Below are 23,684 nucleotides of genomic sequence, written 5' to 3' on the forward strand. Positions count from 1 at the left end.
TTTTTTAAACCTGCTGAAGAAACTCTAAAAGATCAACATCATTTAAGTTGACGCCTAAAATACAAGGTACCTACAAGCAAATACATAACAACACACATTTGTAATATGTAAAACATGGAAGGCATTTAGCACTTCTTGAAAATTGAATTCAAATGTTGATAATAATAAATGACGGCCATTGGTTGTCTGTTGAGAACATCCAAATTCCTGCAAGGCAATGAAAATTATATATTAAAAAACCACATCCAACTGAATGAGTTTGATGTAACAAATTATTCTAGTTTAATTTGGGGCCAGACAATAAGATGCACGATATAAGAAAATAAAGGCATTTTCTATCTTGATTTGTTCCCAAAACGATAAATAACGAATGACTCATTAACACTATTCACCTTCTAAAAACATTGATCTAGGAAGTATACAACTTTTGCAAGCCAGCAGACAAGCATACCTTTTATAGGGTTCAAAATGAACATGAATGTTGCACATCCAACCCCAATCTTTAATATGTTCGCTATAACTATGAAGTAGTTGATAACCAATCTTTGGCAGCACCTGTATAATGCGTCTTGCTAATGGTGTAATAATTTTAAAGAATCAGGGAGAGAAAAGAGTCTCATAGGCCCTCTAATTCATAAGGTACATACCAGTTCCTATTTAGCATCCAGATAGGTTATTCTTTTTGCTTCTTCAGATAAATGGTTAGTCAAGATTTTACTCTAAAAAAGTTAACATCATAGGTATTTTCGCTTTAGAACTTTAAATATGACAAGGCAACCCTTTCAAATTTTCAAAATGTACATATTAACCATGTTGACATTTTCTCTATCAAGTATCAAGTGTGAAACAAAATATAAATAAGCAAGGTTTGGCATATCAAAGTGCGCATTATTAAAAAAAATGAAATAAAGAATAAGAAGGCAATTAGGTTCTTGTATAATATTGAGATAGATTTATAGGTATTTAAAAGAAAAAATAGTATCAAGGAAGCTAAGTCTTTGAACAAATTATATAACGAACTACAACTTTTTTCTTAAAAAGTTATAAATCCATTGCAAAATCCAAAAAGACTTATGTATTATATTACTCTAACAAAAATTAAAGCAAAGGGTGAATTATATATAAGTCAGTGCTGCATTGGTTAACAATCATAAGTCAACAATCGTTTTTGTTAATGTCGATAGTGATAACGATATAAAATTTACTAGAATCATATAATTAATGAGTATTTTATCTAAAATTGGAATTTTACAGACTATTGGAATTGCGAAAGAAAATCGAAGATAAAGATAATAGACATTAGACAAAGATCAAGATCATTCCAATTTAGAACAATAAGGGTATTGGAATAAAATAATTGGTGAAAGATAATAATCCAAATCTTGTATTTTGGTTTAAATTTGACAGAAAAGAAAAAAAGATCTAGCTGGAGATGAGGCTTCTTGATAGACAGAATGCCATTCAGAAGTAAATAACTTATCAACAGTCCCAAAGTTCATTGTTTGTGCTGCTGAATAGTATGAATATGGAAGATCTTCAGCCACTGCTCTAGAGAAAAGATCACAATCTCTAGACAATTTTAATTTTTTCACAACATTTGAACAGCGTTGAGCACCATATAATGGATACTCTTCCAATTAGCTAGAAATATAATGGAAACTCTTCCAAAAAAGGGGGCTAACTTAATTTAAGAATCTAAAAACATAGTTGGTAGCATTCAACAATTAGAAAAGGGGCTAACTTAATTTCAGCTGATATGAACACAATAGATGACTAATAATTATGAACAGAATGGCCATGCAAGTTGCAAAGGTGCAAATTATTACTACATTACTACTACTACTTCATATTTACCTAATAATTTCATTACAAATTGAAAGAAAGATCTCAGCTTAAATATGGACCATGTGAGTATGAGAATCCACCATTAAGAGTGCTTCTGTTTCCACCAAACAGAGAAATAAAATGAGCTTCTGTGAAATTATGGAATTATTAAACTTAGTCTTAGCTCTTAAAAAAATAGAACCAGAATAAACATGATGACCATGATTTCTAGATTTAAAAAACAGGATATTACAATTAGGTCATAGTTTACACCTGAAATAGGGAATTTCCAATTGAAACTGAAGTTGGCTTTGAAAATGATACCTGGTTCTTGTGAGCTCGATTGAGAGAGAACGGAGAAGAACCAAAGTAGGAGGAGCCACAGCGGCAACAGAGAGAAGGAGCGACGGGGGCGCAGCAGCAACGGAGCGACAGGCGGCGCAGGCAAGAGGAGCAACAGAGCGCGACGGCAACGCGAGTAAACGGAGTGATGGCGGTGCAACCGTGACGCCGATAGAAGAGAATGAGGGTTGACTCTAAACTTGGTGGCAGATTGGTGACGAATGCAGAAAACAAAAAGATAAAATGAGGGTTGGTGTTTCTAGACTTGGAAGCGGGAGGTGGGCGTGGAGATGGTGTTTTTAGCAATAAAAATTGACAGTATAGTTGTCGATTTTAATTTAAAAAAAACAACGGCTTTTGTGTCTATTTTATACATTAAATCCACACCATTTATTTGATTTTAGAATTCAATCTAAACCGTTCAAATTTATCGACGGAAGCTTTGTCGATATTTTAAATATAAAAATAGACGTCAGATCCGTCGATTTTAGAATAAAAGTATTTTCGCCTCCAACCTCGTCGACCCTATAACGGTAGTTTAAAAATGGTTTAATGCAATATAAAAAAATCGACGGCCAGACTGTTGATTTTATTAGTTTATTTTTAATTATCTGTTTTTTAAAATATCGACAACAAGTCGTCGAAAAATATCAACGGGAGAAATAGCCATCGATTTTTTGCGTCGAAAAATACGCTTTTTCTTGTAGTGTACGGAGGTGAATTTATACAAAATTCTAAAGGTGAATATGGGTGGAGGATAGTAATCTCAAGGTAATGTTGATGTATTATTTTTTTATTTTTTTTATTTTTTGCAGCTAAAGACTAGAGAGGAATAATGTGAACTAGTTTATATTGGTAGTGTAAAGAAAATGTGAATGCAATAATCATATTATAAGAGTAACATGCATTCTGGGAATGTTTTAGATGGAGTAATGCTAAGTGTGAGTGTTATGTAGGTTTTTTTTTTATGCCTACCAATTAGCATGATGTTTCATATCGTGATGGTAGTGTTAGTATTTGTTTTATTTATTGATGACCCTAAGGCCTCTTATGGGAATTGAAAAAAGATTCTCCTTTTAAATGCTACTTTCTCTCTGTAGTTATAGATTTTATATTATCTTCAGGAATTTAATATCCATTAAATGAAGATAAGAATTATTGTAATTTACATATCTCATATTTAGGTATTCTCAATGCTTGCTTTTCCTTGTTTTAAATGAAATAACACATGATGAAATAATTTTTATATTGCTCCCTCTTCCTTGTCGAGTTTTTTTTTTCTTTTTGTTACATTAATCCCTACAAATAATGTTCGTTGGCCAGGGAGGAGATTTTATCTCCAAAAATAGGATAGATGTTTAACAAATGAGTCCGATTAAAAGTATTTTTGTAAATTATACCTTTTTAATAAAATAAATAAGGGGAACAAATTACAAAGAATGAATAAGAAAAAATTATTTTCATAAAAAACAAGTAAAACCTCTTAATAATAATGTTAACACAGAATAAAATGCCTTCAAATAGAGAAAATATAGGTAAACAATATAAATATTGAACAACGTGAACAACGATTTAAAAAAATGTTAAATTAATTATTAAAATCAGATTCTTAATTTATTAAAATAATCAATTTTTTAATTTAAATTATTAGGGTTAGGCAACGTAACATTCTCTGTTACATCACGTTTCTATTCCATCTCAACCCTCCTCCCCCTCCTCCAACTCACATTTTCTCCTTTCACCACGCTGCGACGAAAACATCGATGTAGCTTCAACGGGATCAATCCGTTATCAATCAAGACCTCAACGCTTTTCACCTTCTCTTTCAACGCAGCCCATTGCAAGGCAGTCCACCCCATTCTAGTCCCTTCCATTAACGTTCGCTCCCCCCATCGTCAAACAGCTTGCCATCCCATGCTAGTCCCCTACCATCGCTGCTTGAAATAGCACGTCCCCCTAGTGCAGCAAATCCTCTAATTCCACGTGTTCGTTCTTCATTGCTATCGCAAATGCTATTTTTCCCACTCTGGTTCGCATCGCACCCACATTCAGCTAACAAACTCGCTGGTGTACGAAATTGTAAATCACACTTTTCACAACTTGTACCACTAACCAGCAAGTGCACTGGATCGTCCAAGTAATACCTTACGTGAGTAAGGGTCGAATCCCACGGAGATTGTTGGCTTGAAGCAAGCTATGGTTATCTTGTAACTCTTAGTCAGGATAATAATAATTCTCGGTTTTGATTGGTAGTAAATAAAAAGCATGGATTAAATAATACTTGTTATGCAGTAATGGAGAATATGTTGGAGTTTTGGAGATGCTTTGTCTTCTGAATCTCTGCTTTCCCCCTGTCTTCTTCTTCACGCACGCAAGGTTCCTCCTATGGCAAGCTGTGTGTTGGTGGATCACTGTTGTCAATGGCTACCATCCGTCCCTCAGTAAAAATGGTCCAGGTGCGCTGTCACCGCACGACTAATCATCTGTCGATTCTCACTCATGCTGGAATAGATCCACTGATCCTTTTGCGTCTGTCACTACGCCCAACCCTTGTGAGTTTGAAGCTCATCACAGTCATTCAATCCCTGAATCCTACTCGAAATACCACAGACAAAGTTTAGACTTTTCGAATTCTCAAGAATACTGCTAATAGATTCTACCTTATACCACAAAGTTTCTGATTAAGAAATCCAAGAGATACTCATTCAATCGAAGGTAAAATGGAGGTGGTTGTCAGGCACGCGTTCATAGGTTGAGAATGGTGATGAGTGTCACGGATCATCACCTTCTTCATATTGAAGTGCGAATGAATATCTTAGATAGAAACAAGCGTGTTTGAATAGAAAACAGAAATAATTGCATTAATTCATCGAGACACAGCAGAGCTCCTCACCCCCAACAATGAAGTTTAGAGACTCATGCCGTCAAAGAGTACAAAGTTCAGATCTAAAAATGTCATGAGGTATAGAATAAATCTCTAAAAGTTGTTTAAATACTAAACTAGTAACCTAGGTTTACAGAAAATGAGTAAACTAAGATAGATAGTGCAGAAATCCACTTCTGGGCCCATTTGGTGTGTGCTGGGGCAGAGACTTTAGCTTTTCATGTGTCTGGGCTGTTTCTGGAGTTAAACGCCAGGTTGTAACCTGTTTTGGGCGTTTAACTACAACTTGTAACCTGTTTCTGGCGTTTAACACCAGAGTGGAACATGGAACTGGCGTTAAACGCCAGTTTACATCATTTGTCTTCAACCAAAGTATGGAATATTATATATTTTTGGAAAGCCATGTATGTCTACTTTCCAACACAATTGAGAATGCATCAATTGGACTTCTGTAGCTCCAGAAAATCCATTTCGAGTGCAAGGAGGTCAGAATCCAACAACATCAGTAGTCCTTTTTCAGCCTGAATCAGATTTTTGCTCAGATCCCTCAATTTCAGCCAGAAAATACCTGAAATCACAGAAAAACACACAAACTCATAGTAAAGTCCAGAAATATGAATTTTGCATGAAAACTAATAAAAATATACTAAAAAGTAGCTATAACCTACTAAAAACTACCTAAAAACAATGTCAAAAAGCGTATAAATTATCCGCTCATCACAACACCAGACTTAAATTGTTGCTTGTCCCCAAGCAACTGAAAATAGGATAAAAAGAAGAGAATATACTATAAATTCCAAAATATCAATGAAGCTTAGTTCTAATTAGATGAGCGGGACTAGTAGCTTTTTGCTTCTGAATAGTTTTGGTATCTCACTTTATCATTTGAAGTTTAGAATGATTGGCATCTATAGGAACTCAGAATTCAGATAGTGTTATTGATTCTCCTAGTTTAGTATGTTGATTCTAAACTAAGCTACTTTATGAATCTTGGCCGTGGCCCTAAGCACTTTGTTTTTCAGTATTACCACCGGATACATAAATGCCACAGATACATAACTGGGTGAACCTTTTCAGATTGTGACTTAGCTTTGCTAAAGTCCCCAATTAGAGGTGTCCAGAGTTCTTAAGCACACTCTTTTGCTTTGGATCACGACTTTAACCACTCAGTCTCAAGCTTTTCACTTGGACCTCCATTACACAAGCACATGGTTAGGGACAGCTTGATTTAGCCACTTAGGCCTGGATTTATTTCCTTGGGCCCTCCTATCCATTGATGCTCAAAGCCTTGGATCCTTTTTACCCTTGCCTTTTGGTTTTAAGGGCTATTGGCTTTTTCTGCTTGCTTTTTCTTTTTCTTTTATATTTTTTTGCCATTTTTTTCGCAAGCTTTTGTTATTCATTGCTTTTTCTTGCTTCAAGAATCAATTTTATGATTTTTTAGATTATTAATAACATTTCTCTTGTTCATCATTCTTTCAAGAGCCAACAATTTTAAAATTCATAAAATTCAATATCAAAAATATACACTGTTCAAACATTCATTCAGAAAACAAAAAGTATTGTCACCACATCAATATAATTAAACTAATTTCAAGGATGAATTTGAAACTCATGTACTTCTTGTTCTTTTGTTTTTAGAACATTTTTCATTTAAGAGAGGTGAAAGATTCATGGAGTTATTCATAGCTTTAAGACATAGACACTAAACAATAATGATCATCTAGTAAAGACACAAAACATAGACAAACATAAAGTATGAAAATCGAAAAAAATACAGAAAAATAAGAACAAGAAATTTAAGGAATGAGTCCACCTTAGTGATGGCGGCTTGTTCTTCCTCTTGAAGATCTAATGGTGCTCCTCTATGTATCTTCCTTGCCTTTGTTGCTCTTTTCTCAAGGCTCTTTGATCTGCAATCAAATGCTCTACCACTGAACTATGGACCCTTGAGATGAACCTCTCCATCTCTCATGACTCAGATGTGGAAGCAACTGCCTTCTCTTTCCTCTTTCTAGAGGTTTCTCCGGCCTTAGGTGCCATAAATGGTTATGAAAAAATAAAAAGCAATGCTTTTTCCAAGGACAATTCCCTTATTCAAAATTTTGTGCCCAAGGGCAATTCCTTCAGTCACCATAAAGTGACATTTCTCCCAGTTTAAAACCAGGTTAGTCTTTTGGCACCTCTTTAGAACAAGTGCTAGATGGTCAAGACAGGAGCTGAATAAGTCTCCAAATACTGAAAAGTCATCCATGAAGACTTTCAAAAAATTTTCCACCATATCAGAGAAAATAGAGAGCATGCACCTTTGAAAGGTTGCAGGTGCATTGCACAGACCAAATGGCTTCCTTCTGTATGCAAATACTCTAGATGGACATGTGAATGCTGTTTTCTCTTGATCCTGGGGATCTACTGCAATTTGATTATAACCTTAATATCCATCCAGAAAGTAGTAGTAATCAAGAGCTGTTAGTCTTTCTAGCATCTGGTCTATGAATGGTAAAGGAAAATGATCATTTCTGGTAGCTGTATTGAGCCTTCTGTAATCAATACACATACGCCACCCTGTAACTATTCCTGTAGGAACCAGTTCATTTTTTTCATTATGAACCACTGTCATGCCATCCTTCTTAGTGACGACTTGGAAAGGGCTCACCCAGGGGCTATCAGAAATAGGATAAATAATCCCAACCTATAGTAATTTAGTGACCTCCTTCTATACCACCTCCTTCATGGCTGGATTCAGCCGCCTCTGTGGTTGAACCACTGGCTTAGCATCATCCTCCAATAGGATCTTGTGCATGCATCTGGCTGGGCTAATGCCCTTAAGATCACTGATGGACCACCCAAGAGCTGTCTTGTGTGTCCTCAGCACTTGAATTAGTGCTTCCTCTTCCTATGGCTCTAAGGTAGAGCTTATGATTACAGGAAAAGTGTCACCTTCTCCCAGAAATGCATATTTCAGGAATGGTGGTAATGGTTTGAGCTCGGGTTTAGGAGGTTTCTCCTCTTCCTGAGGGATTTTTAGAGGTTCTATTATTCTCTCTAGTTCCTCCAGATCAGGCTGAACATCTTTAAAAATATCCTCTAGCTCTGATTCGAGACTCTCAGTCATATTGACCTCTTCCACCATAGAGTTAATAATATCAATGCTCATGCAGTCGTTTGGGGTGTCTGGATGCTGCATAGCTTTGACAACATTCAACTTAAACTCGTCCTCATTGACTCTCAGGGTTAATTCCCCTTTTTGGATGTCAATGAGGGTTCGTCCAGTTGCTAGGAAAGGTCTTTCTAGAATGAGAGTTACACTCTTGTGCTCCTCTATTTCCAGCGCCACAAAGTCAGTGGGAAAGGCAAATGGCCCAACCTTGACAATCATGTCTTCAATCACGCCTGATGGTATTTAATGAAGCCATCAGCAAGTTGGAGACATAACCGGGTTGGTTTGACTTCTTCAGTCAAACCAAGCTTTTTGATAGTGGATGCAGGTATTAGGTTGATACTTGCTCCAAGATCACATAGAGCTTTCTTGGTACAAGTACCCTCTAATATGCATGGTATCATGAAGCTTCCGGGATCTTTAAGCTTCTCTGGTAAGCTTTTCAGAATGACTGCACTGCATTTTTCAGTGAGGTAAACTTTTTTAGTTTCTCTCCAATCCTTCTTATGACTTAAGATCTCTTTTATGAACTTAGCATAAGAGGGTATTTGCTCAAGTGCCTTTGCAAACGGAATTTTTATTTCAAGAGTCCTGAGATAGTCTGCAAAGCGGGCAAATTGCTTATCCTGTTTCGCTTGGCAGAGTTTCTAAGGATAAGGCATTTTGGCTTTGTATTCCTCAATCTTAGTTGCTGTAGGTTTATTTTCTACAGATGTGGTTGGAAAAGCCTTTTTAGAGGGGTTGCTATCAGCACTTGTATGTGTCTGATCCCTCACTGGCGTTTGAATGCCAGGGTTGGAAGCTGGATTGGCGTTGGACACGAACCCCTTACCTGTTTCTGGCGTTTGAACGCCAAAACTAAGCTTCCTTTGGGCGTTTAACGCCAACTCCTTGCCTGTTTGTGGCGTTTGAACGCCAGAACTGAGCATGGGTTAGGCATTTAACGCCAGCTCTCTACCCTTTTCTGGCGTTTGAGTGCCAAAATTATTCCTCTTTGGGCTCTTACTATCCTCAGAGGGATTTTGGGTAGCAGTTTATTCATTTGTTGGCTTCCTGCTGCCTTGAAGTGATGTATTTAATGTTTTCTCACTTCTTAATTGAACTGCTTGGCACTCTTCTGTTATTTGTTTTGATAACTGTTGTTCTGTTTGCTTCAACTGTACTTCCATATTCATATTAGCCATTCTTGTGTCTTGTAGTATCTCCTTGAATTCGGCTAGCTATTTTGTTAGAAAATCTAATTGCTGAATGAATTCAGTAACTTGTTCTGCAGGACTGAGTTCAGCAGTTACTGTTTTAGCCTCTTCTTTCATGGAAGACTCACTACTTAGGTACAGATGCTGATTTCTGGCAACTATATTAATGAGCTCTTGAGCTTCTTCAATTGTCTTTCTCATGTGTATAGATCCACCAGCTGAGTGGTCCAAAGACATCTGAGCTTTCTCTGTAAGCCCATAATAGAAGATGTCTAACTACACCCACTCTGAAAACATTTCAGAGGGATATTTTCTTAGCATCTCTCTGTATCTCTCCCAGGCATCATATAGAGATTTATTATCTCCTTGTTTAAAGCCTTGGATGTTCAACCTTAGCTGTGTCATCCATTTTGGAGGGAAATATTGATTCAAAAATTTTTCTGACAGCTGTTTCTATATCCTTATGCTAGCCTTAGGTTGGTTATTTAACCACCTCTTAGCTTGGTCTTTTACAGCAAATGAAAATAGTAATAATCTGTAGACATCCTGATCTACTTCTTTATCATGTACTGTGTCAGCAATTTGTAAAAACTGTGCCAGAAACTATGTAGATTCTTCCTATGAAAGACCGAAATACTGGCAATTTTGCTGCACCATGATAATGAGTTGAGGATTCAACTCAAAACTACTGACTCCGATGGAGGGTATACAGATACTACTTCCATATGAAGCAGTAGTGGGGTTAGCATATGACTCCAGAGTCCTTCTGGACTGTTCATTTCTACTTAGGTCCGTGATGGAGAAAGGGAGATGTTGTGAATTGGAGATTCAAATAGTATTAAAATATATATATATTTTTCGAAATAATAATAATAAAAATTGGAAACTAGAATAATTAATAAAATAAAAAATGATTTGAAAATTTTTTATGAGGCTTTTCGAAAAATTGAAGAGAGAGAAAGTGGTTAGAAAGTTTTGAAAAAGATATGATTTTAAAATTTTAAATATTGATACTTTCTTAACAAGAAAACACCAAACTTAAAATTTCTCAATCAAAATAATAAATTAGGACCAAAAATTCGAAAATTATATAAAAAGAAAGAAAAAGATTTTGAAAATCAATTTAAATTTTTTTTTTCAAAAATATTAAGAAAAATTGAAAAAGCTTTGATTTTTTTGAAAAAAAGATATGATTGAAAAAGATATGATTTTTTTTTGAAAAATTTCGAAATTTTTGCTTAAAAATAGTTAGAGAAGATATTTTTTTGATTTTTGAATTTTATGATGAAAGAGAAAAACACACAAAAGACACACAACTTAAAATTTTTAGATCTAATGCTCCTTATTTTCGAAAATTTTGGAGGGAAAACACCAAGGAACACCAAACTTAAAAATTTTAAGATCAAAATAAAAGGAAGACTCAAGAACAGTTTGAAGACTCACAAGAACAACAAGAACATGAAGATAGAACACCAAACTTAAAAATTGACACAAGATTTAATCAAAGAGAAATTATTTTTGAAAAGTTTTAAAAGGAAGATAGCCAATTACCAAGAACATAAGCACAACACTCTAGCCAATTGAGCTATAAATTTAACATATTTTAATAAGGTATTTAATTAATAATTTTTTTTTGAAAACTGATATTTTGAAAAATTACAAGAAAAACAAGAAAAGACCAGAACAAGAAAAACTAAAGATCAAACAAGAAAAATTAACAAGAACAACTTGAAGATCAAAGAAGAACAAAGAACATGCAATTCGAAAATTGAAAGACAAAGAAAAGCATGCAATTGACACCAAACTTAAAACATGACACTAACTCATAGAAAAACTAAAAATTAATAAAGAAAAATAATATTTTTGAAAAGAAAATAAAAGACTCTGACTCAAAAGACAAAATTTTCCTAATCTAAGCAACAGGATTCACCGTCAGTTGTTCAAACTCGAACAATTTCTCGCAACGACACTAAAAACTTGGTGCACAAAATTATAAATCACACTTTTCACAACTCGTACCACTAACCAGCAAGTGCTCTGGGTCGTCCAAGTAATACCTTACGTGAGTAAGGGTCGAATCCCACGGAGATTGTTGTCTTGAAGCAAGCTATGGTTATCTTGTAACTCTTAGTCAGGATAATAATAATTCTCAGTTTTGATTGGTAGTAAATAAAAAGCATGGATTAAATAATACTTGTTATGCAGTAATGGAGAATATGTTAGAGTTTTGGAGATGCTTTATCTTCTGAATCTCTGCTTTCCCCATGTCTTCTTCTTCACGCACGCAAGGTTCCTCCTATGGCAAGCTGTGTGTTGGTGGATCACTGTTGTCAATGACTACCATTCGTCCTCTCAGTAAAAATGGTCCAGGTGCGTTGTCACCGCACGGCTAATCATTTGTCGGTTCTCACTCATGCTGGAATAGGATCCATTGATCCTTTTGCGTCGGTCACTACGCCCAACCCTTGTGAGTTTGAAGCTCGTCATAGTCATTCAATCCCTGAATCCTACTCGGAATACCACATACAAGGTTTAGACTTTTCGGATTCTCAAGAATACTACCAATGGATTCTAGCTTATACCACGAAGATTCTGATTAAGGAATCTAAGAGATACTCATTCAATCGAAGGTAGAACGGAGGTGGTTGTCAGGCACACGTTCATAGGTTGAGAATGGTGATGAGTGTCATGGATAATCACCTTCTTTATATTGAAGTGCGAATGAATATCTTAGATAGAAACAAGCGTGTTTGAATAGAAAACAGAAATAATTGCATTAATTCATCGAGACACAGCAGAGCTCCTTACCCCCAACAATAGAGTTTAGAGACTCATGCCGTCAAAGAGTACAAAGTTCAGATCTAAAAATGTCATGAGGTATAGAATAAATCTCTAAAAGTTGTTTAAATACTAAACTAGTAACCTAGGTTTACAGAAAATGAGTAAACTAAGATAGATAGTGCAGAAATCCACTTTCGGGGCCCACTTGGTGTTTGCTGGGACTGAGACTTGAGCTTTTCACGTGTCTGGGCTGTTTCCGGAGTTAAACGCCAGGTTGTAACCTGTTTTGGGCGTTTAACTCCAACTTGTAATCTGTTTCTGGCGTTTAACGCCAGAATGGAACATGGAACTGACGTTAAATGCCAGTTTACGTCATTTATCTTCGAGCAAAGTATGAACTATTATATATTGATGGAAAGCACTGGATGTCTACTTTCCAATTCAATTGAGAGCGCGCCAATTGGACTCTTGTAGCTCCAGAAAATTCATTTCGAGTGTAGGGAGGTCAGAATCCAACAACATCAGCAGTCCTTTTTCAGCCTGAATCAGATTTTTGCTCAGATCCCTCAATTTCAGCTAGAAAATACCTGAAATCACAGAAAAACACACAAACTCATAGTAAAGTCCATAAATATAAATTTTGCATGAAAACTAATAAAAACATACTAAAAAATAGCTAGAACCTACTAAAAACTACCTAAAAACAATGCTAAAAAGCGTATAAATTATCCGCTCATCAGTCGCCACGGCTCCTAATTGCTCCTCCGACGCTGCATAATGCAACGGCGTCCACCCCTTGTTTCCACCTTGTTATAGTCAACCTATAATATGTTGGATGCTCATTTTAGTATGTATGCAGACGATTACTTTAATTCTTTTGTGGATGATTATTTGATTGAAATGTATTAAATTAGATACAATTAAAATATGCTGGATGTTCAATTCACTGGGTATACGGATGAATATTTTTATCCTTAAGTGGATGGTTATCCTTAAGTGTTGATGAGAGTCCTTGTTGACGAACTAGCAGCGTTGAGGAGGATCTCGACGGTGACGATAGGGGCTGGTTGGCGACCAAGTAATGGTATGAACAACCCATGAGGTGACGATGATGTCTGGTGAGGGAGAGAGTGGCCCTGGCAAAAATGGCTGTTTGGTGAGGCGGCGACGATAAAGGGTTTGGGAAAGAAGCTGGTGCTTTAGTAAATTAGGTTATAATAAATGATTAAAATTTTTGAACAACTAAATGGAGTTTTTTGGTTGAGTAATTTGGGTGAAATTTTTTTTAACTTTATTGGACTAAATTTTTAACATGTTGTTTAGGTTATTTAGATTTTTTATTGTCTACCTAATAAAGATGGTCCAAATATGACAAAAATTAATTATAGAAAACATGATTTTCCAAGAGCCTTTTTTCTTTTTTTTTTTGGTGGTTAATCGGGGACAAAATCCAAAAAAAAGACTAAATACAAACTAAATAGGATATAGAAACTCCTTGTTCATTATCAGCTAACCCCAACATTGTGTACTGCTTCCATAAAGTCTTAACTAACAGGCTGCCTGTAAAAGCCCATAACATCCGTCCAGCCGAATCCACAGACAGCTCAGAACTCAGAAGTGAGCCGAGCCAGGGAAGGCACGCTGATCCCCAAAAGGGAGACAAGCAGCCCACGTGTAGCACAATGGCGAAAAGTTCAGGATTCTCTGTACATCTTCACAAACTTGATCTGTACCGTAGTGCAGCCCTAAAATAAAATAAAAGGGGAAAAATCTGCTGGAAATTGGCATCGGATCCGAGACTGAGACATACAAGAGAAGAGAACACCGACTTGACCAACACACGATCGATTCGGAGCATCCGCTGATTGAGGTTGTGTTCCCTACGCACCTCCTCGCCGGTGAGTCACTCACTGCCTCCCTTCAAATCTGAACCTTCTTTCTTGCTTCAACCCATTGTCTACTATTCTTTTAATTTTTTGGGGTTTTAATGAATACCCTTTTATTTTAGCTGTTATAATTAGAACCCAGATACTTTATGTGGGGTTTGAAGCTCTAGGATTTTTGTGGGGTTGAGCTTCAATAAATCCTTTTTTATTATTTTTTTGTAACGTTGAAATGTGTTTGTATGCCCAAAAAAGAAAAGATTGGGACCTGCTTGATTTGTTAGAGGACCTTGCTAATGCTATCATCATGTTGATCTTTGCTTACATTTTAGCTGTAGTTGATTAAGATTGAAACCATTTGTTTGAGGAAGTGTTTTCGTTAATTGATTTGGAGGAGAAATGATGAGAAGCTTAGGTTAATATGATTTGAGCTTAAGTTGCTAAGGACTGAACTTGCAATTTCCTTGTAAACTTCGATTGCTTGCTCGTTTATTTAGTTGTTTGTTTTTCTCTTCAATTACTTCGTGTTATGCATTTCAAAATTAAAAAAATATATATATTTCTAGTTGATCATAGTGTAAAACCTGGGTTGGGGAAGGCATTCACAGTAACTCTAGTCGGATTAGTTAGATTTTCGGTCTAAATACAGGTGGAAAAGACCATAAAGTTAAAAAATAAAATTTTCAGTTAACGTTTTCCCATGTTTATATTGCGAAGGGTTTGAACATATTTATGGTTACTATGGCTGCCTGGTCTTAGCTGTTTAGGTATTCAAGATCTCAATTAGTTTGAGTATATGACTATATATGCTTGTTTCTTGTGCTGTCCATACAAGTTTTTATATTTTTTATTAATTTGTTTTGGTCAACATGTGTATTTTGTTCACCTTGTATGCTTTAAGTTAATTGGTAAATCAATGTCTCTTGGTATGGGTGAAATGGTGGTTGCTTACTATGTTATCAACACTCGTTTATTTCTTTTGCCCATATTTCAATGAAGTTAGTTTGTTAATGTTGACTTGAATGTCTGACAATATTGATCCAAATTCCCCTTCTTTGCTATAGATTCTGATGCTTTCTTTGCTCTGAAATCTAAAGAGCTCTCTAAGTTGTAGTCATTGTTAGAGTGTGGAACTTATTTGTAAGTTGTAGTCATTATTAGAGTGTGGAACTTATTTGCAAGTGTATCGCTAATTCAGTTTCTGTTTTCATTTTCACTGGTTTATTTTTCAAAATTGTGAAAAGAAAAAGAAATAAAAACAGTAAAGTCTTGTTTTCTCTTTTTTATTTCCTGTTTTGACTTCTTTTTCTCTTTTCAAAATTCTGAAAACATACAACTGAAAATGAAAATAGAATAATTAAAGTAGGAATTTTCTACTAAGATGACATATTCTTGAAACTGCAGGTTTTTACACACTAAAGGGCCTCATGTCAAACGTAGAGGATAACAAAGAACAACAACAAATGGATGTCAATGCATCTAATGAGTCGAGTAACATGCCGTCATCCCAGAAGCAGGTGGTATCCATATCAATCTCCTTGCATTCTTAAATCACAAGTTAAATGTGACCTTCAATGAAATAATCTATTAAGTATCTAAGGAATGTAGGAAATAACACACCTTAAAAGCTAGTTGTTAAGGGGGAAGAACCACTCTCCTTAAATGCAACATCAAGCATTCCATACTACCCAATGCGGGACTTTGGACACCCCATAATACCCAAGTCCCTAAACAATACACCGCCCCTAGAGAACCGACATCCACGGCGGCTTAATTCTATCGACACTGACTCAGTGGTGTCTGGCTTTCAGTATTTGGTATTCGCCTTAATCCAGCCTATAGGTAGCCCTTTCCATGTGCCGACAACCAAGGCTTTGATATCATTGTTAAGTATCTAAAAAAAGTGGGAAACAAGAAACCACATCTTAAAAGTTAGCTGCTAAGGGGAGGAACCACTCCTTAATAAATACAACATCAAGCATCCATGCTACTCAGTGTAAGACTTTGGGCACCCCATAATATCTAAGTCCTTAACATAGTCCCTTTACTATGAGATTATTTACCGCCAAAAGAATTTCTTATTTTCTGCCTTACTAGTTTATAAACCTTGTAGGAGGAAGCTATAAAGAAAAAATATGGAGGAATGATGCCCAAAAAGCCACCTCTCATATCTAAGGTATGTGACTCAAGGATTCTATGAGTAGATTTATTTGTCACTTCTATTTTTGAATTCAAGATGGTCAATACTTGTGATTTTCTTAATGTTCACTGACATATACTTATGTTAATTTTCACTCCAAATCTAACTTCTCATGGCAGGACCATGAGCGCGCTTACTTTGATTCCGCCGATTGGGCACTTGGAAAGGTACTTCTTGCAGACCCTACTATGTAATAATTGCATATATTTAATTTTTCTTACGCTTGAATGTGCTCTCACATTAAACAGCAAGGTGGCGAGAAGCCTAAGGGACCACTTGAAGCACTTAGACCTAAACTACAGGTATTGAACCAATATTCTCATACCTGAATTTAGGATGGTAATGTTGCTTTGTAAGGTTTAGTAAGATTCATTATTCTAATGTGTGTGAATAGTGTGCTGCCTGATGGTTGTTGAATTTATACAAAGCTTTTGTGTCTAATGGCTAAACTGGATTGTATCATGTGGATTGATGAAATGAGCTTAGAGAGGTGAATTTGTGTGTGCTCCCATAGAGGTGAGGGAGAAATTGAGTGAGAAGCATGTGAGTTTGATGAAGTGATTTTGTTATAATGGTGAATCACACCTTTACACTATACAGTTAGACTATATATATAGTAAAGGCCTAACAACTACTTCTACTGCTAACAATGTAACTAACTAGTCCTAGTCAGGATAGAGAAAATACAAACGAGTCCTTAATAAGGATATTAACTTAACAAACAATACATCAGGCTATATCAGTAAGAGTGAAGAGTAAAAATACTTACTCCCCCCGCAAGCTTGGATTGTGAAGGTCGCGCAGTCCAAGCTTGAGAAATAGCTTCGGAAAGGGGCCAGGCACTAACGGTTTCTCGTCAAGATATCAGCAAGCTGCTCTTGACTAGCAATTGGAAGAAGCCTGGTAAGACCGATCTGCATCTTCTCACGAGTAATATGACAATCAACCTCGATGTGCTTTGTCCGTTCATGGAAGACGGGATTTGCTGCCAAATGCAACGCCGATTGACTATCACAATAGAGGTTGATGGACATGGAAAGCGGGAGCTGTAATTCGTTGAACAGATTAAAGAGCCATGGCACCTCACAAGTAGCATGCGCTAATGCTTGATACTCTGCTTCAGTGGAGGACTTGGCCACCGTCAATTGTTTCTTACTCCTCCACGAGATGAGGGAGAAACCATGGAAGAAGCAATAGCCAGAAACCGATCTCCAGGAATCACTGCAAGAGGCCCAGTCAGAATCAGAGAATCCGATAACGTGCTGATCAGAGGTGGAAGAGAAGAAAAGACCTGTAGTTGGACAACCTTTGAGGTACTTAAGAATCCTCATAGCGGCAGAGAAATGCCCGGATCGTGGATGATCAAGGTACTGACTCAATTTGTCAACAGCAAAGCAAATGTCAGGCCTTGTGTTAGTCAAGTAGAGTAGGCGTCTGATAAGCTTTCGAAAAGGTGTCGAATCCGCAAGAACATCGCCACTGTCCTTGGTGAGCTTGCAAGCATAGTCCATAGTTGTAGAGCTCGGTTTGCACTCAAGCAGCCCATAATCACTCAGGAAATCAGTGACATATTTCTTCTGATAAACGACAATGTCCTTGCCAGAACGAGCCACCTCCATCCCGAGAAAGTATTTTAAATCGCCTAAATCCTTAATGCTGAAACGATCATCAAGGAGTTGCTTAACGCTGTTAATTTCTGCAAGAGAATCCCCAGTAAGGATGAGATCATCGACGTACACCAGGATGATGCTGATCCCATGGGCAGTGTGCTTAGTGAACAAAGAAAGGTCAAGTCTAGACTGAGCAAAACCAGCCCCACGTAACACAGAAGTGAGTTTCAAGTTCCATTGACGGCTAGCCTGCCTCAAGCCATAAAGGGACTTCTTCAAGCGACAAACCAACCCTCGCTTAGCAACATCAAGACCTGGAGGGAGTGTCATGTAGACTTCTTTATCAAGCTCTCCATGGAGGAAAGCCGTATTAACATCCAATTGCTTGAGAAACCAATTTCTGACAGCTGCCAAAGAAAGAACAACGCGCAGTGTGGTGACTTTCACAATGGGACTGAAGGTATCAATATAATCAACTCCTGGAATTTGGGTTAAAACCTTTGGCAACAAGCCTGGCCTTGTGCCGTTCATTGGTGCCGTCCGGATTAAATTCAACCTGAAAGACCCACTTGCAACTTATTGGAGTTTTTCCTGTCGGCAAAGGAGTTAACTCCCAAGTCTGATTCTGCTCAAGAGGATCCAGCTCAGCTTTAATGGCGCTCCTCCAACATTGCTGAGACACAGCATCCTTAAAAGTCTGTGGTTCGGTATTTTGGGAGATGGCCATAGAGAACCTTTGAAAACTGTGACTTAAATTTTCATATGATACTGTAAATGGATTTTTGCAATGAGTACAAGTGCCACTGATGGAATTCACAAAATGATAATCCTGAAGATAAGAGGGTGGCCTATGGTCTCTAGTTGATCTCCTAAGAATGGGACTAATGAGCTGGGAAACTGACTCGGATTCAGGACCTACAGGTGGAGGAGGCAATGATGGGGATGTGTCATGCGGAAAGGTAGGGGTGTGAGATGAGGGGAATGGTGAATCATTTGATTCAAGACCTAATGGGAGAGGGAACCTCAGGAGTGTCGTGAGTGCCAAAACTAGTGCATTCATGTAAAGAGAAGTCCGGAGGACGAGAATGAACATTAGAGTCTAATGAAGCTGAACCATGCAAGGGAATGTCATAAGAGAACGGATCTAAGGAAGGGGGATACACCGGTGCAGGGGGCTCGGTGGAAGTTGGTGTGTTGCATGTAAGAAAAGGAAAATGATTTTCATAAAAGATGACATTACGAGAGATGAAAATTTTTCTGGTTCGTAAATCAATTAACAAGTAACCTTTGGTAATTGGTACCCTCTTGATATCCAAGAAAGCAACATTTATGTGCCCTCGAGTCCAATTTAGATTGCTGGGCAGTCAAGGTGCTCACATAAGCAAGACATCCAAATACCTTGAGATGGGAAATATCAGGAAGTTTGTTATACAAAACTTCAAAGGGAGACTGATGTTTAAGAAGGCTACTTGGATATCTGTTTATGAGGTGCACTGCATGCTTAAGAGCATAGTTCCAAAAACAAGCAGAGACGTGTGACTGAAACATGAGGCTTCGGGCCACTTCTAAGATATGTTGATGCTTTCTTTCTACGATTCCAGTTTGTTGTGGTGTTTCCACACAAGAGGTTTGATGAGTAATACTATTTGAAGCATAGAAAGAAAGCAATGTAATTTCTGGTCCATTGTCTGACCGAATGGCCTTAATTGATTTTTCAAACTGAGTTTTCACAAATTGATAAAATGTTTTAACTAAATTAGAAGCCTCTGATTTTCGTTTCATAAGGTAAATCCAGGTAAATCTACTTGTGTCATCAACAACGGTCAAAAATTATTTGTCCACCAAGGGAAGGTACACTCAATGGTCCCCAAATATCCATATGAACAAGATCAAAACAAAATTTGCTGTACTAGAACTAAGAGGAAATGGCAGCCGTTTTTGCTTACCACAGTGACATGGATCACAAGGATCCTTATGTGCTTTGCAATCTATGAAGGGAAATTTTTCTTTCATTACAAGCATTTTAGTGTAGGGTGGATGCCCGAGCCTATTATGCCATGTGCTACTTGAGAGTACATTGTTTATTGTTGGAGGTGCACTAATCTGTGGTGCTATATGGAATGCATGATGTGCAGAGTTTTGTAGAATGTAAAGTCCATCAGCAACTCTAGCTCCACCAATCATCTTCTTTGACAAATCCTGTACTTCACAAACAGTATCAGAAATTTTCAATTCACATTTTAAATTTGTAGTGAGTGATGAAACAGAAATAAGTTTGAAGTTGAAGGTAGGTATATATAGTGTATTTGTGAGGTATAGGTCATTAGTGAAAGAGACAGTCCCCATTATGCTGCTGATAGTGTATGATCCATTGGGGAGCATTGGGGAGTCTCATTATTACAGGTGGGATATGGAAATAAGAATCTAAATCTTGAAGTGAATATGACACATGATCTGTTGCACCAGTGTCACCCAAGATTCCCATTTTTCTGTTTCATCGCCACTGTTCTCTGCCAACATGTGTGATTTAAAGTGTAAAATTTGAACCACTCTTTTACCCCTCATTGTTGGAGCTTGTGTGTTAATTTGGTTGGTGCTATGAACATGCTGCACCTCTTGGTGTTGAAGGAGAGCAAGTAAAGCAAGCTTTTGATCCTGAGTGAACTCCAGAACCTAATCATCAACCTTGTGCGTTTGGTCTGCACTGTCTTCATCACAAGTCTCTTCAGTGGCTGCATAATTGAGAGTTGCAGCACCATCACTGTACCTTTCCTTGAGGTGTGGTGGCAGACCGTGCTTCTTATAGCACACATCAATTGTGTCCTGCCTTCCTACAATATGTACATTGCACTCATTCTCGCCCTTGTCCTCTTCCACCACTGAACCTGTCTCGACCTCATCCTCTATAGGCATTTTCAGAATTTCTGGCAGGGTTCCCTTCACTAGTTCGTGCACTGCTTTGGCTCTCTGCTTGGGAGGCATTAAAGAGTATCCTTGGTTCACCATCAATACTGACAAGCTGCCTTTCTTGCTGTGTAAGCAGGGAAAAGGTGGAATCAATGTGTGGCAAAGGATCCATTAACATAATTTGCAATCGAACTCCACTGAACTGTTCGCTTAATCCTCTTAAGAACCGTACCACATAGCCTTCTGTGCTGTATTTTCGCATCACTCCAAGTCCACACTTACAAGTCTCACCACAATCACATGAAGGAACTGGTTGAAAACTGTCTAGCTCTTCGCAAAGTCCTTTCAGTTTAGTGAAGTAATTCATCACTGACAACTCTCTTGCCTCACAGCATATAGTTCTTCCTCTAATTCAGCGAACCGAAACCGATCTCCATGATAATATCTCCTTTTCAGGTCTCCCCAGAGGTCATAAGCCAAATTATTCCAGATTACACTACGTGAGATGTCAGGACTTAAAGACAAGTTTATCCAAGCCACTACGTAAGTGTTACATCTCTCCTATTGTTCAAACAATACATCAGATTCGCTAGGTTTCTTGATAGTTCCGTCAACAAATTGCAGAACAAATCGCAGTTTATTTTTAGCATTTAGGGCTAAAGTCATAGATCTACACCGGTCATTATAATTCGAACCCAGTCATGATAACAGGAGTGATAGAGATACCAGGATTTGCGGAAGGATGGAGGACATAAGGACTGGCAGGATTTGCGCTCGGATTTGAGGTTCTACGAGCCTTTCGGAGCTCAGATTGCAATTCTGCAATTTGATTCATGAATGCAGCAACTGATTCAGCACTATACGTGCTTGGATTCACCTTAGCCTTGGAATTTTCGTGTGACGCTTCCATGGCGCCAAATCGCAGATCAAAAAATCCAAAGAAGAATTCAAAATCACACTCACTAGCCTCGATCTCAAACTTTCTCGTCGCACACCACCTCGATCCACGTCCACTGCACCATGATGAAATGAGCTTAGAGAGGTGAATTTCTGTGTGCTTCTATAGGGGTGAGGGAGAAATTGAGTGAGTGAAGCATGTGAATTGATGAAGTGATTTTGTTATAATGGGGAATCACACCTTTACACTATACAGTTAGACTATATATATAGTAAAGGCCTAAGAGCTACTTCTACTGCTAGCAATGTAACTAACTAGTCCTAGTCAGCATAGAGAAAATACAACTGAGTCCTTAATAAAGATATTAACTTAACTAACCATACATCAAGCTATATCAGTAAGAGTGAAGAGTAAAAATACTCTTATTCCCCAACATGGATAACTAAAATATAAGCAAATAATGGTAATGCGGATTGGATGGTGAAAATTTAATTGTGCGATTCAGAGCTTATTTGTTTAACTGCCTCCTCCGTCCTCCCTCCTCCCTCCTCCCCCCCCAAAAAAAAAAATCCTTTCTTCTAAGGGACATTCTATCAAATACCCTTCCAAATATGTAGAGAGATTAGGGAGAAAAACGTAGGGTTGTAACTGTTAGTTGTTGCTTGCTTGTGAGTTATATGATTAGCATTTCCCTTTTTCTCTAGGAAACTTCCGATGATAAGATTTTATAAACATAAATAAGTTAATCCAACAGAAACTTAATTTTACAGTTGGGAGCAGCTTCTGCGGCATTTCTGCTTTGTTGTTGCTTTGCATTGCAGTGGTAGAATCATAGTTGGTAAATTTCAGATGTCTTCATAGCTTCTGCACACTTCACTATCAGCAAAAAAGAAAATCTAAACAAATTAACCTTGATACCATAGTTTTGTATAGGCATATTGGTTACCACACGTGCTCTTTAGTAATTCAATAAATAAATAAATAAATTGCTGAAAACTTAAAGCCTCAAATCCCCTAATCACCTACTTTTCATATTTGAACAAAGTTAAATCTAATCACACATTTGCCAATTTCAGCCAACACAACAACAAACACGCTACCGGAAATCTCCCTATGCTCCTGAAGGAGAAGGTATGTCTATTATTTCAAAAGCTTAGATTGTTCAATGAAACTGGTTGGTTTTCTTCGATTCCCTTTTTTGAGCATCATCGAAACAAACTGACCAAGCGAATTCCGTTGTTTCTGTAGAAGGGGGAAGCGTTCCACCAGAGGATTCTCCATCTGTAGAAGGGGGAAGCGTTCCAGTAGAAGGGGGAAGCGTTCCACCAGAGGATTCTCCATCTGTAGAAGGGGGAAGCGTTCCACCAGAGGATTCTCCATCCAACGAGTAAAAGCAGCAAATCAGTCTTTTCATGATGTGCTGACAATCATTGTTCTGATACCTGTGTAGGTATGACCTTTCGTTGTTTTTCAACAATAAAGGAAAGTTGAATTTGTGTATTCATATATTAGCAAAAGACCAATGATTTGAACTTGCAGCTATATGCTGTAAAAGACTTACTGGGATTATGATTCTTGTGTTTGCCTCCTTTTTCACCCTTATCCTCATTGTTTTTTTTCCCCCTCTGGAAGATAAAAGGCGATAAATTATTAATAGTAAAAAATTAAAGAAAAAGAGTGATCCTCTCGTCGTGTCGTTGGCCTCTTTTGTTTTTGGCAAAAATGGTGTACAGATTTTAAATTAAGAACTTATTCTGATATGCACAATTGCGTCATGTAATTTATGTAGTTGATGTTGTAATATATGGTGATCATTGGTATAAATGGTAGAATTAGTATGTATTTGGGAATGCTTAAAAATTAAACTTATTTTAATAATTTTATGGTGAAAATTTACATTTGTCTTCGTATAAAGTTAATATTTACGAATCGTTAAATAATTTGACAATGCATGTGAGTTGTCGCCTAATTTTATGGATTATCATGTTAGGTGTACACT

The 23,684-nt window shown here is 37.2% G+C and overlaps 1 protein-coding gene across 3 annotated transcripts; it reads left to right on the forward strand.

Moving 5' to 3' along the window:
• Nucleotides 1–13,690: 13,690 nt before the first annotated feature.
• LOC112703417 (uncharacterized) lies at nt 13,691–23,254 on the forward strand. Of its 3 annotated transcripts, XM_025754853.3 has the most exons (8): nt 13,884–14,085; nt 15,135–15,210; nt 15,475–15,587; nt 16,184–16,246; nt 16,390–16,437; nt 16,519–16,572; nt 22,762–22,816; nt 22,934–23,254. In XM_025754853.3, exons 3-8 carry the CDS (start codon nt 15,498–15,500, stop codon nt 23,074–23,076), a joined length of 453 nt encoding a protein of 150 aa, XP_025610638.1. In that variant the 5' UTR covers nt 13,884–14,085; nt 15,135–15,210; nt 15,475–15,497; the 3' UTR covers nt 23,077–23,254. The 3 variants fall into 3 exon arrangements, with proteins under 3 accessions (XP_025610637.1, XP_025610640.1, XP_025610638.1); XM_025754852.3 differs by lacking the exon at nt 15,135–15,210 and having other exon boundaries at nt 13,691–14,085; XM_025754855.3 differs by lacking the exon at nt 15,135–15,210 and having other exon boundaries at nt 13,691–14,085; nt 23,033–23,254.
• Nucleotides 23,255–23,684: the final 430 nt, after the last annotated feature.

The sequence above is a fragment of the Arachis hypogaea genome, chromosome 7 (genome assembly GCF_003086295.3).
Source record: "Arachis hypogaea cultivar Tifrunner chromosome 7, arahy.Tifrunner.gnm2.J5K5, whole genome shotgun sequence".
NCBI lineage: Eukaryota > Viridiplantae > Streptophyta > Magnoliopsida > Fabales > Fabaceae > Arachis > Arachis hypogaea.

What these genes read in the sequence shown, in the direction of transcription:
- LOC112703417 (XM_025754852.3), top strand. Translation starts at nt 15,498, where the DNA reads ATGTCAAACGTAGAGGATAACAAAGAACAACAACAAATGGATGTCAAT. An exon ending in AGCCACCTCTCATATCTAAG is followed by an intron (nt 16,247 to 16,389) that starts GTATGTGACTCA and finishes TTCTCATGGCAG; the next exon opens with GACCATGAGCGCGCTTACTT. An exon ending in CCGATTGGGCACTTGGAAAG is followed by an intron (nt 16,438 to 16,518) that starts GTACTTCTTGCA and finishes CACATTAAACAG; the next exon opens with CAAGGTGGCGAGAAGCCTAA.